Raw genomic sequence first — 14,732 nt, forward strand, 5'->3', positions numbered from 1 at the left:
TAACACACACTACACCTGTTACAGCTAGGTAACACACACGCTACACCTGTTACAGCTAGGTAACACACACACTACACCTGTTACAGCTAGGTAACACACACACTACACCTGTTACAGCTAGATAACACACACTACACCTGTTACAGCTAGGTAACACACACACTACACCTGTTACAGCTAGGTAACACACACGCTACACCTGTTACAGCTTGGTAACACACACACTACACCTGTTACAGCTAGGTAACATACAAACTACACCTGTTACAACTAGGTAACACACACTATACCTGTTACAGCTAGGCAACACACACACTACACCTGTTACAGCTAGGCAACACACACACTACAGTCATGGCCAAAAGTTTTGAGAATGACACAAATATTAATTTTCACAAAGTCTGCTGCCTCAGTTTGTATGATGGCAATTTGCATATACTCCAGAATGTTATGAAGAGTGATCAGATGAATTGCAATTAATTGCAAAGTCCCTCTTTGCCATGCAAATGAACTGAATCCCCAGAAAACATTTCCACTGCATTTCAGCCCTGCCACAAAAGGACCAGCTGACATCATGTCGGTGATTCTCTCGTTAACACAGGTGTGAGTGTTGACGAGGACAAGGCTGGAGATCACTCTGTCATGCTGACTGAGTTCGAATAACAGACTGGAAGCTTCAAAAGGAGGGTGATGCTTGGAATCATTGTTCTTCCTCTGTCAACCATGGTTACCTGCAAGGAAACACGTGCCGTCATCATTGCTTTGCACCAAAAGGGCTTCACAGGCAAGGATATTGCAGCCAGTAAGATTGCACCTAAATCAACCATTTATCGGATCATCAAGAACTTCAAGGAGAGCGGTTCAATTGTTGTGAAGAAGGCTTCAGGGCGCCCAAGAAAGTCCAGCAAGCGCCAGGACTGTCTCCTAAAGTTGATTCAGCTGCGGGATCGGGGCACCACCAGTACAGAGCTTGCTCAGGAATGGCAGCAGGCAGGTGTGAGTGCATCTGCACGCACAGTGAGGTGAAGACTTTTGGAGGATGGCCTGGTGTCAAGAAGGGCAGCAAAGAAGCCACTTCTCTCCAGGAAAAACATCAGGGACAGACTGATATTCTGCAAACGGTACAGGGATTGGACTGCTGAGGACTGGGGTAAAGTCATTTTCTCTGATGAATCCCCTTTCCGATTGTTTGGGGCATCCGGAAAAAAGCTTGTCCGGAGAAGACAAGGTGAGCGCTACCATCAGTCCTGTGTCATGCCAACAGTAAAGCATCCTGAGACCATTCATGTGTGAGTGTTGCTTCTCAGCCAAGGGAGTGGGCTCACTCACAATTTGGCCTAAGAAAACAGCCATGAATAAAGAATGGTACAAACACATCCTCCGAGAGCAACTTCTCCCAACCATCCAGGAACAGTTTGGTGAATAACAATGCCTTTTCCAGCCTGATGGAGCACCTTGCCATGAGGCAAAAGTGATAACTAAGTGGCTCGGGGAACAAATCATCGATATTTTGGGTCCATGTCCAGGAAACTCCCCAGACCTTAATCCCACTGAGAACTTGTGGTCAATCCTCAAGAGGTGGGTGGACAAACAAAAACCCACACATTCTGACAAACTCCAAGCATTGATTATGCAAGAATGGGCTGCCATCAGTCAGGATGTGGCCCAGAAGTTAATTGACAGCATGCCAGGGTGGATTGCAGAGGTCTTGAAAAAGAAGGGTCAACACTGCAAATATTGACTCTTTGCATCAACTTCATGTAATTGTCAATAAAAACCTTTGACACTTATGAAATGCTTGTAATTATACTTCAGTATTCCATAGTAACATCTGACCAAAATATCTAAAGACACTGAAGCAGCAAACTTTGTGGAAATGTATATTAATATCAAAACTTTTGGCCACGACTGTACTGGCTAGGTAACAGCTAGGTAACACACACACATACACACACACACTCTACACTACAGCTAGGTAACAATCACCATGGCAACAGGCTACACTCCTCACCATGGCAACTGGTAGTATTGTGCTTCTGTGTTATCAATATGGATTCTGTCTCTGTCCATCTGTCAGTCTGTCTGTCTGTCTGTCTGTCTGTCGGTCTGTCGGTCGGTCTGTGTTTCTGTATGTATGTGTGTGTGTCTTTTAAAGTGTCTGTTAGAGTGAGTGATGGTGACGGTGGTGATGGTGATGATGATGGTGAAGGTGGTGATGATGGTGGTGATGGTGGTGATGGTGAAGGTGATGATGGTGGTGATGATGGTGGTGATGATGGTGAAGGTGGTGATGGTGGTGATGATGGTGATGATGGTGGTGATGATGGTGGTGAAGGTGATGATGATGGTGGTGATGATGGTGATGATGGTGGTGATGGTGATGATGATGATGATGGTGATGATGGTGGTGATGATGATGGTGATGATGGTGGTGATGGTGATGATGGTGGTGATGATGGTGGTGATGATGGTGATGGTGATGATGGTGGTGATGATGGTGGTGATGGTGATGATGGTGGTGATGGTGGTGATGATGGTGATGATGGTGGTGATGATGGTGGTGATGGTGATGGTGGTGATGATGGTGATGATGGTGGTGATGATGGTGGTGAAGGTGATGATGAAGATGATGGTGATGGTGGTGATGATGATGGTGGTAATGATGGTGGTGATGATGGTGGTGATGGTGGTGGTGGTGATGATGGTGGTGATGATGATGGTGGTGGTGGTGGTGATGGTGGTGATGATGAGGATGATGAAGGTGATGATGATGATGGTGATGATGATGATGAAGGTGGTGATGATGATGGTGATGATGATGATGATGATGATGGTGATGATGATGAAGGTGATGATGATGATGAAGGTGATGATGTATCCAGATAAGCAGGGTACAGAGCTGAGCCAGCAGTACACAGAGTGGAGTAGACAGTTGACCCAGAGACACATGAAACACATTGAAGACCTGCAGACTGAACTACACACACACAACGAGATGATGGCCCTGCAACAGGTAACACACACACACACACACACACACACACACACACACACACAGACACACACACAGACACACACACACACACACACACACACACACACACACACACACACACACACACCGCATGCACACACACACACACACACACACCACACACACACACACACACACACACACACACACACACACACACACACACACACACACACAGACACACAGACACAGACACACACACACACACACACAAACACACACACACACACACAATAACATATGCTATTAAATTGGGAACTGACTACCTGTGTGTGTGTGTTTGTGTGTGTGTGTGTGTGTGTGTGTGTGTGTGTGTGTGTGTGTGTGTGTGTGTGTGTGTGTGTGTGCAGGACTTAAAGCAGCAGAACCAATACCAGGTGTTGGATCGTCAGCTGGATGAGAGTCGCAGCGCCGTTCTGGAACTACAGAGAGAAAACACTGTACTGAGGGACCAGCTGAGGTACACACACACACACACACACACACACACACACACTCACTCACTCACTCACTCACTCACTCACACACTCACTCACACACTCACACACTCACACACTCACTCACACACTCACTCACTCACTCACTCACTCACACACTCACTCACTCACACACTCACTCACACACTCACTCTCTCTCTCACACTCTCTCACTCACTCACTCACTCACTCACTCACTCACTCACTCACTCACACACTCACTCACACACTCACTCACTCACTCACTCACACACTCACACACTCACTCACTCACTCACACACTCACTCACTCACTCACTCACTCACACACTCACTCTCTCTCTCACACTCTCTCACTCACTCACTCACTCACTCACTCACTCACTCACTCACTCACTCACACTCACTCACTCACTCACTCACTCACACACTCACTCACTCACTCACTCACTCACACACTCACTCACTCACTCACTCACTCACACACTCACTCACTCACTCACTCACACACTCACTCACTCACTCACACACTCACACACTCACTCACTCACACACTCACACACTCACTCACTCACTCACACACTCCCTCACACACTCACTCACTCACTCACTCACACACTCACACACTCACTCACTCACACACTCACTCACTCACTCACTCACTCACACACTCACTCTCTCTCTCACACTCTCTCACTCACTCACTCACTCACTCACTCACTCACTCACTCACACACTCACTCACTCACTCACTCACTCACACACTCACTCACTCACTCACTCACACACTCACTCACTCACTCACTCACACACTCACTCACTCACTCACACACTCACTCACTCACTCACTCACTCACTCACACACTCACTCACTCACTCACTCACACACTCACTCACTCACTCACTCACACACTCACTCACTCACACACTCACTCACACACTCACTCTCTCTCTCACACTCTCTCACTCACTCACTCACTCACTCACTCATACTCACTCACTCCCACCTCACTCACACCTCACTCACCTCACTCACTCACCCACTCACACACTCACCACTCACACACTCACTCACTCACCTCACTCACACTCACTCACTCACTCACACTCACTCTCTCTCTCACACTCTCTCACTCACTCACTCACTCACTCACTCACTCACACACTCACTCACTCACTCACTCACTCACACACTCACTCACTCACTCACTCACACACTCACTCACTCACTCACTCACACACTCACTCACTCACTCACTCACTCACTCACTCACACACTCACTCACTCACTCACTCACACACTCACTCACTCACTCACACACTCACTCACTCACTCACACACTCACACACTCACTCACTCACACACTCACTCACTCACTCACTCACACACTCACTCACACACTCACTCACTCACTCACTCACACACTCACACACTCACTCACTCACTCACACACTCACTCACTCACTCACTCACTCACTCACACACTCACTCTCTCTCTCTCCTCACTCACTCACTCACTCACTCACTCACTCACTCACTCACTCACTCACTCACTCACCCTCACCTCACTCCACTCACTCACCTCACTCACACACTCACTCACTCACTCACTCACACACTCACTCACTCACTCACTCACACACTCACTCACTCACTCACTCACACACTCACTCACTCACTCACTCACTCACTCACTCACACACTCACTCACTCACTCACACACTCACTCACTCACTCACACACTCACTCACTCACTCACACACTCACACACTCACACACTCACTCACTCACACACTCGCTCACTCGCTCACTCGCTCACTCGCTCACTCACACATTCACTCACTCACTCACTCACTCACTCACACACTCACTCACTCACTCACACACTCACTCACTCACACATTCACTCACTCACTCACTCACTCACTCACTCACTCACTCACACACTCACTCACTCACTCACTCACTCACACACTCACTCACTCACTCACTCACTCACTCACACCTCTCTTCATCTTACCCATCTTTCCTTCTGTTGTCCTGTCCTCTCTATTCCTCCAGGTCGGGAGAGGAGGACATGGAAAGAGAAAGACAACAGAAGGAGAGAGACGAGGAAGCACAACGACTGAGAGACGAGGAAGCACAACGACTGAGAGACGAGATGGAGAAACTGAGAGAAGAGATGGAGAAACTGGAAGAGGCTCAGAAACAAAAAGAGGAACAGAGAGAAGAAGAGATGGAGGTGAAGAGAAGAGAGGAGGAGGATGAGGAGAAGAGAAGGAAGGCGGAGGAAGAGGAGAAGAGAAGGAAGGCGGAGGAGGAGGAGGAGAAGAGAAGGAAGGAGGAGGAGGAGAAGACGAGGAAGGAGGAGGAGGAGAAGACGAGGAAGGAGGAGGAGGAGGAGAAGAAGAGGAGGAAGGAGGAGGAGGAGGAGAAGAGGAGGAAGGAGGAGGAGGAGGAGGAGAGGAGAGAGGAGATGAAGAGAGAGCACAGGAGAGCGATACAGAGTCTGGTGTGTGAATACAGCAGCTCTCAGACAGAGCTACAGACTCGCATAGTGGCCCTGGAGACAGAGTGAGTAACACGCTGGAGTTAACACACCCAGGCTGCAGGAGGAGAAGGGGGTACTGTGTTCCCAGACTGCAGGAGGAGAGGGGGGTAATGTGTTCCCAGGCTTGTGGAGGAGAGGGGGGTACTGTGTTCCCAGACTGCAGGAGGAGAGGGGGGTAATGTGTTCCCAGACTGCAGGAGGAGAGGGGTGTAACGTGTGTGTGTGTGTGTGTGTGTGTGTGTGTGTGTGTGTGTGTGTGTGTGTGTGTGTGTGTGTGTGTGTGTGTTCCCAGGCTGCGGGAGCGTGAGGAGAGATGCAGGAGGAGAGAGGTTCCTCTCTCTGATGACCTCCAGATGGGGAGACTACAGGAGAGACTCACTGAGAGAAACCAGCTCATCAAACGCCTAGTGGTAAGAACACACCTACCTACCTCACACACACACACCTACCTCACACACACACACACCTACCTACCTCACACTCACACCTACCTACCTCACACTCACACACCTACCTAACACACACACACACCTACCTACCTCACACTCACACCTAACTCACACACACACCTACCTCACACTCACACACACACCTACCTCACACACACACCTACCTCACACACACCTACCTCACACACACCTACCTCACACTCACACACACACCTACCTCACACACACACCTACCACACTCACACACACACCTACCTCACACACACACACACACACACACCTACCTCACAATCACACACACACCTACCTCACACTCTCACACACACCTACCTCACACACACACCTACCTCACACCTACCTCACACACACACCTACCTCACACACACACACACCTACCTCACACACATACCTACCTCACACTCACACACACACCTACCTCACACACACACACACCTACCTCACACACACACCTACCTCACACTCACAAACACTCACACACACCTACCTCACAATCACACACACACCTACCTCACACACACACACCTACCTCACACACACACACACCTACCTACCTCACACTCACACCTACCTACCTCACACTCACACACCTACCTCACACACACACACACCTACCTACCTCACACTCACACCTAACTCACACACACACCTACCTCACACTCACACACACACCTACCTCACACACACACCTACCTCACACACACACCTACCTCACACACACCTACCTCACACACACACCTACCTCACACTCACACACACCTACCTCACACTCATAGACACACACACACACACACCTACCTCACACACACACACACCTACCTCACACACACACACACACACACACCTACCTCACAATCACACACACACCTACCTCACACTCTCACACACACCTACCTCACACACACACCTACCTCACACATACACACACACACCTACCTCACACACACACCTACCTCACACTCACACACACACACCTACCTCACACACACACCTACCTCACACTCACACACACACCTACCTCACACACACACACACACCTACCTCACACACACACCTACCTCACACTCACACACACACACCTACCTCACACACACACCTACCACACTCACACACACACCTACCACACAATCACACACACACCTACCTCACACACACACCTACCTCACACCTACCTCACACACACACCTACCTCACACACACACACACTCACACACCTACCTCACACTCACACACACCTACCTCACACTCACAAACACACACACACACACCTACCTCACACTCACACACACACCTACCTCACACAGACACACACACCTACCTCACACTCACACACACACCTACCTCACACAGACACACACCCCTACCTCACACACCTACCTCACACACACACACACACACACACACCTACCTCACACACACACCTACCTCACACTCACAAACACACACACAAACACCTACCTCACACTCACACACACACCTACCTCACACTCACACACACCCCTACCTCACACACACACCTACCTCACACACCTACTCCCCACACCTACCCCCCACACACCTACTCCCCACACCTACCCCACACACACCTGATGTCTCATTGGTTCTCCAGGAGGAACGACATCAGCTGCAGCTTCATCCTCCGGTTGCCGGGGACAACGGAACCCTCAGGCTCCATGACAACAGGCCACACCCAGGGATCATTACACCAACTATGAGGGTGACACACACACTCCTCTGTTGTCTTGGTGGGATTAACTAGTGTTGTATTGGTGGGATTAACTAGTGTTGTATTGGTGGGATTAACAAGTGTTGTATTGGTGGGATTAACAAGTGTTGTATTGGTGGGATTAACTAGTGTTGTATTGGTGGGATTAACTAGTGTTGTATTGGTGGGATTAACTAGTGTTGTATTGGTGGGATTAACTAGTGTTGTATTGGTGGGATTAATTAGTGTTCTATTGGTGGGATTAACTAGTGTTGTCTTGGTGGGATTAACTAGTGTTGTATTGGTGGGATTAACTAGTGTTGTATTGGTGGGATTAACAAGTGTTGTATTGGTGGGATTAACTAGTGTTGTATTGGTGGGATTAACTAGTGTTCTATTGGTGGGATTAACTAGTGTTGTATTGGTGGGATTAACTAGTGTTGTATTGGTGGGATTAACTAGTGTTGTATTGGTGGGATTAACTAGTGTTGTATTGGTGGGATTAACTAGTGTTGTATTGGTGGGATTAACTAGTGTTGTATTGGTGGGATTAACTAGTGTGATATTGGTGGGATTAACTAGTGTTGTATTGGTGGGATTAACTAGTGTTGTATTGGTGGGATTAACTAGTGTTGTATTGGTGGGATTAACTAGTGTTGTATTGGTGGGATTAACTAGTGTTATATTGGTGGGATTAACTAGTGTTGTATTGGTGGGATTAACTAGTGTTTCACTGTGTTGTATTGGTGGGATTAACTAGTGTTGTATTGGTGGGATTAACTAGTGTTGTACTGGTGGGATTAACTAGTGTTATATTGGTGGGATTAACTAGTGTGTTACTGTGTTGTATTGGTGGGATTAACTAGTGTTGTACTGGTGGGATTAACTAGTGTTGTATTGGTGGGATTAACTAGTGTTGTATTGGTGGGGTTAACTAGTGTTATATTGGTGGGATTAACTAGTGTGCTACTGTGATGTATTGGTGGGATTAACTAGTGTTGTACTGGTGGGATTAACTAGTGTTGTATTGGTGGGATTAACTAGTGTTGTATTGGTGGGATTAACTAGTGTTATATTGGTGGGATTAACTAGTGTTGTATTGGTGGGATTAACTAATGTTGTATTGGTGGGATTAACTAGTGTTGTATTGGTGGGATTAACTAGTGTTGTATTGGTGGGATTAACTAGTGTTGTATTGGTGGGATTAACTAGTGGAATATTGGTGGGATTAACTAGTGTTATATTGGTGGGATTAACTAGTGTTGTATTGGTGGGATTAACTAGTGTTGTATTGGTGGGATTAACTAGTGTTGTATTGGTGGGATTAACTAGTGGAATATGGTGGGATTAACTAGTGTTATATTGGTGGGATTAACTAGTGTTGTATTGGTGGGATTAACTAGTGTTGTATTGGTTGGGATAATAGTTTGGGATTGTGGATTAACTAGTGTTGTATTGGTGGGATTAACTAGTGTTGTATTGGTGGGATTAATAGTGTTGTATTGGTGGGATTAACTAGTGTGTATTGGTGGGATTAACTAGTGTTGTATTGGTGGGATTAACTAGTGTTTGTATTGGTGGGATTAACTACGTGTTGTATGGTGGGATTAACTAGGTTGTATTGGTGGGATTAACTAGTGTTGTATTGGTGGGATTAACTAGTGTTGTATTGGGTGGATTAACTAGTGTTAGTATTGGTGGGATTAACTAGTGTTGTATTGGTGGTGGATTAACTAGTGTTGTATTGGTGGGATTAACTAGTGTTTGTATTGGTGGGATTAACTAGTGTTGTATTGGTGGGATTAACTAGTGTTGTATTGGTCGGGATTAACTAGTGTTGATATTGGTCGGATTAACTAGTGTGTATTGGTGGGATTAACTAGTGTTGTATTGGTGGGATTAACTAGTTTGTATTGGTGGGGATTAACTATGTTTGTATTGGTGGGATTAACTAGTGTTGTATTGGTGGGATTAACCTAGTGTTGTATTGGTGGGATTACTAGTGTTAAGTATTGGTGGGATTAACTAGTGTATATGGTGGGATTAACTAGTGTTGTATTGGTGGGATTAACTAGTGTTGTATTGGGTGGGATTACCTAGTGTTGTATTGGTGGGATTAACTAGTGATTTATGGTGGGATTAACTGTGTATTGGTGGGATAACTAGTGTTGATATGGGTGGGATAACTAGTGTTGTATTGGTGGGATTAACTAGTGTTGTATTGGTGGGATTAACTAGTGTTGTATTGGTGGGATTAACTAGTGTTGTATTGGTGGGATTAACTAGTGTTGTATTGGTGGGATTAACTAGTGTTGTATTGGTGGGATTAACTAGTGTTGTATTGTTTGGGATTATCTAGTGTTGTATTGGTGGGATTAACTAGTGTTGTTTTGGTGGGATTAACTAGTGTTGTATTGGTGGGATTAACTAGTGTTGTATTGGTGGGATTAACTAGTGTTGTATTGGTGGGATTAACTAGTGTTGTATTGGTGGGATTAACTAGTGTTGTATTGGTGGGATTAACTAGTGTTGTATTGGTGGGTTAACTAGGTTTGTATTGGTGGGATTAACTAGTGTTGTATGGTGGGATTAACTAGTGTTGTATTGGTGGGATTAACTAGTGTTGTATTGGTGGGATTAACTAATGTTGTATTGGTGGGATTAACTAGTGTTGTATTGGTGGGATTAACTAGTGTTGTATTGGTGGGATTAACTAGTGTTGTATTGGTGGGATTAACTAGTGTTGTATTGGTCGGATTAACTAGTGTTATATTGGTCGGATTAACTAGTGTTGTATTGTTGGGATTAACTAGTGTTGTATTGGTGGGATTAACTAGTGTTGTATTGGTGGGATTAACTAGTGTTATATTGGTGGGATTAACTAGTGTTATATTGGTGGGATTAACTAGTGTTGTATTGGTGGGATTAACTAGTGTTTCACTGTGTTGTATTGGTGGGATTAACTAGTGTTGTATTGGTGGGATTAACTAGTGTTGTATTGGTGGGATTAACTAGTGAAATATTGGTGGGATTAACTAGTGTTATATTGGTGGGATTAACTAGTGTTGTATTGGTGGGATTAACTAGTGTTGTATTGGTGGGATTAACTAGTCTTTCACTGTGTTGTATTGGTGGGATTAACTAGTGTTGTATTGGTGGGATTAACTAGTGTTGTATTGGTGGGATTAACTAGTGGAATATTGGTGGGATTAACTAGTGTTATATTGGTGGGATTAACTAGTGTTGTATTGGTGGGATTAACTAGTGTTGTATTGGTGGGATTAACTAGTGTTGTATTGGTGGGATTAACTAGTGTTGTATTGGTGGGATTAACTAGTGTTGTATTGGTGGGATTAACTAGTGTTATATTGTTGGGATTATCTAGTGTTGTATTGGTGGGATTAACTAGTGTTGTTTTGGTGGGATTAACTAGTGTTGTATTGGTGGGATTAACTAGTGTTGTATTGGTGGGATTAACTAGTGTTGTATTGGTGGGATTAACTAGTGTTGTATTGGTGGGATTAACTAGTGTTGTATTGGTGGGATTAACTACTGTTGTATTGGTGGGATTAACTAGGTTTGTATTGGTGGGATTAACTAGTGTTGTATTGGTGGGATTAACTAGTGTTGTATTGGTGGGATTAACTAGTGTTGTATTGGTGGGATTAACTAATGTTGTATTGGTGGGATTAACTAGTGTTGTATTGGTGGGATTAACTAGTGTTGTATTGGTGGGATTAACTAGTGTTGTATTGGTGGGATTAACTAGTGTTGTATTGGTCGGATTAACTAGTGTTATATTGGTCGGATTAACTAGTGTTGTATTGTTGGGATTAACTAGTGTTGTATTGGTGGGATTAACTAGTATTGTATTGGTGGGATTAACTACTATTTCACTGCGTTGTATTGGTGGGATTAACTAGTGTTTCTCTATGTTCTATTGGTGGGATTAACTAGTGTTTCTCTATGTTGTATTGGTGGGATTAACTAGTGTTGTATTGGTGGGATTAACTAGTGTTTCACTGTGTTGTATTGGTGGGATTAACTAGTGTTGTATTGGTGGGATTAACTAGTGTTGTATTGGTGGGATTAACTAGTGGAATATTGGTGGGATTAACTAGTGTTATATTGGTGGGATTAACTAGTGTTGTATTGGTGGGATTAACTAGTGTTGTATTGGTGGGATTAACTAGTGTTGTATTGGTGGGATTAACTAGTGTTGTATTGGTGGGATTAACTAGTGTTGTATTGGTGGGATTAACTAGTGTTATATTGTTGGGATTATCTAGTGTTGTATTGGTGGGATTAACTAGTGTTGTTTTGGTGGGATTAACTAGTGTTGTATTGGTGGGATTAACTAGTGTTGTATTGGTGGGATTAACTAGTGTTGTATTGGTGGGATTAACTAGTGTTGTATTGGTGGGATTAACTAGTGTTGTATTGGTGGGATTAACTACTGTTGTATTGGTGGGATTAACTAGGTTTGTATTGGTGGGATTAACTAGTGTTGTATTGGTGGGATTAACTAGTGTTGTATTGGTGGGATTAACTAGTGTTGTATTGGTGGGATTAACTAATGTTGTATTGGTGGGATTAACTAGTGTTGTATTGGTGGGATTAACTAGTGTTGTATTGGTGGGATTAACTAGTGTTGTATTGGTGGGATTAACTAGTGTTGTATTGGTCGGATTAACTAGTGTTATATTGGTCGGATTAACTAGTGTTGTATTGTTGGGATTAACTAGTGTTGTATTGGTGGGATTAACTAGTATTGTATTGGTGGGATTAACTACTATTTCACTGCGTTGTATTGGTGGGATTAACTAGTGTTTCTCTATGTTCTATTGGTGGGATTAACTAGTGTTTCTCTATGTTGTATTGGTGGGATTAACTAGTGTTGTATTGGTGGGATTAACTAGTGTTTCACTGTGTTGTATTGGTGGGATTAACTAGTGTTGTATTGGTGGGATTAACTAGTGTTGTATTGGTGGGATTAACTAGAGTTTTGTTGTATTGGTGACGTTGTATGAATGTTGTCGTGGCGACGTTGTGTTTCAGAGGAAGCGTGTGGAGGAGTCTCCGCCCCGCATCACCAGCGTCCCGAACCTCAGCGCCTACGAGAGGAGCGTCCTCCTCCCCCACGACTCCCCCTGCCTCCCCCAACATCCCTCCCCCTCCTCAACTCTGCCCTACGCCTCATCCTCTCTCCCCCGTTCCTCCCCCTCCCTCCCCCGTACTCCCAGGTCTCCCAGTTCGGAACGCGGCGGTCGCGGCCCTCTCCCATCCCCCCTCCCCCCTGCTCCCACCACCCCTCTCCCCCTCTGTCCATCCCCCCTCCCCGAGCCTCGACACGGGATTCGACGCGTCACCTCTCCCTCGCAGGACCGCCGCCCACACCTGAACAACCGGTCAACCAGGTAACAGATACTGTATCTATGGTAACAGCACAGCCAATAGGGATGTCTGTGTTTCTTCGCAAATGTCCCCGAAGCCCAATGTCCTTCTACGTCTGTCCAGGAGAATATCACCCCATAGCTGTCTGTCTCTTTCCTCTGTCTGTCTCTTTCTGTCTGTCTCTTTCTCTGTCTGTCTCCTTCTGTCTGTCTCTTTCTCTGTCTGTCTTTCTATCTGTCTCTTTCCTCTGTCTGTTTGCCTGTCTGTCTCTTTCCTGTCTCTCTGTCTGACTGCCTTGTCTGTCTGTCTGTCTGTCTGTCCCCCAGCGGTCTAAAATGTGCTTCCTGTGTTCTCCAGGAGCCCATATTTGGAGCAGAGGGGGAGTGGCCAGGGGGCAGAGGGGCGGGACCCTCAGAGGCAGGAGTGGTACACCAAGTACTTCTCCTTCTGAACACACACACACACACACACACACACACACACACACACACACACACACACACACACACCTGACAGACCAAAACTATGCTTTGTTCAATGCAAATGTATTGTATTATAATCTATAATATGGAATAAAGTATTTTCTTTATATTTAATATTCTGTCTATGGTTTGTTGTTCCAGATCCAGGATGAATGAGTTAGCCAGGTTAACTGCTGTTCTATCAGCTATCAGATACTGGAGGGGGGGGGGGGGCTGTTCCAGATCCAGGATGAATGAGTTAGCCAGGTTAACTGCTGTTCTATCAGATACTGGAGGGGGGGGGGGCTGTTCCAGATCCAGGATGAATGAGTTAGCCAGGTTAACTGCTGTTCTATCAGATACTGGAGGGGGGTGGGGCTGTTCCAGATCCAGGATGAATGAGTTAGCCAGGTTAACTGCTGTTCTATCAGATACTGGAGGGGGGGGGGCTGTTCCAGATCCAGGATGAATGAGTTAGCCAGGTTAACTGCTGTTCTATCAGCTATCAGATACTGGAGGGGGGGGGGGGGGGCTGTTCCAGATCCAGGATGAATGAGTTAGCCAGGTTAACTGCTGTTCTATCAGATACTGGAGAGGGGGGGGGCTGTTCCAGATCCAGGATGAATGAGTTAGCCAGGTTAACTGCTGTTCTATCAGATACTGG

General features: G+C 45.7%; 1 protein-coding gene and 1 long non-coding RNA gene across 2 annotated transcripts in view; both read left to right on the forward strand.

Annotated features, from left to right (window-relative positions):
• Window positions 1-13,409, forward strand: part of LOC115184299 (trichohyalin) — a gene marked incomplete at its 3' end in the record, with an annotated part of 61,518 nt that extends 48,109 nt beyond the window's left edge. Inside the window, exons 15-21 of the mRNA XM_029745328.1 lie at window positions 2,883-3,013; window positions 3,385-3,494; window positions 5,552-5,726; window positions 5,925-6,064; window positions 6,334-6,451; window positions 8,118-8,225; window positions 13,272-13,409. Coding sequence (XP_029601188.1) covers window positions 2,883-3,013; window positions 3,385-3,494; window positions 5,552-5,726; window positions 5,925-6,064; window positions 6,334-6,451; window positions 8,118-8,225; window positions 13,272-13,409 — 920 coding nt within the window. The remainder of the gene's footprint in view (window positions 1-2,882; window positions 3,014-3,384; window positions 3,495-5,551; window positions 5,727-5,924; window positions 6,065-6,333; window positions 6,452-8,117; window positions 8,226-13,271) is intronic.
• An 18-nt stretch (window positions 13,410-13,427) lies between these two features.
• Window positions 13,428-14,203, forward strand: LOC115184297 (uncharacterized). The gene is made up of 2 exons (XR_003874266.1): window positions 13,428-13,630; window positions 13,965-14,203. It is a non-coding gene; the product is annotated as an uncharacterized LOC115184297 (long non-coding RNA).
• Window positions 14,204-14,732: the final 529 nt, after the last annotated feature.

The sequence above is a fragment of the Salmo trutta genome, unplaced genomic scaffold (genome assembly GCF_901001165.1).
Source record: "Salmo trutta unplaced genomic scaffold, fSalTru1.1, whole genome shotgun sequence".
NCBI lineage: Eukaryota > Metazoa > Chordata > Actinopteri > Salmoniformes > Salmonidae > Salmo > Salmo trutta.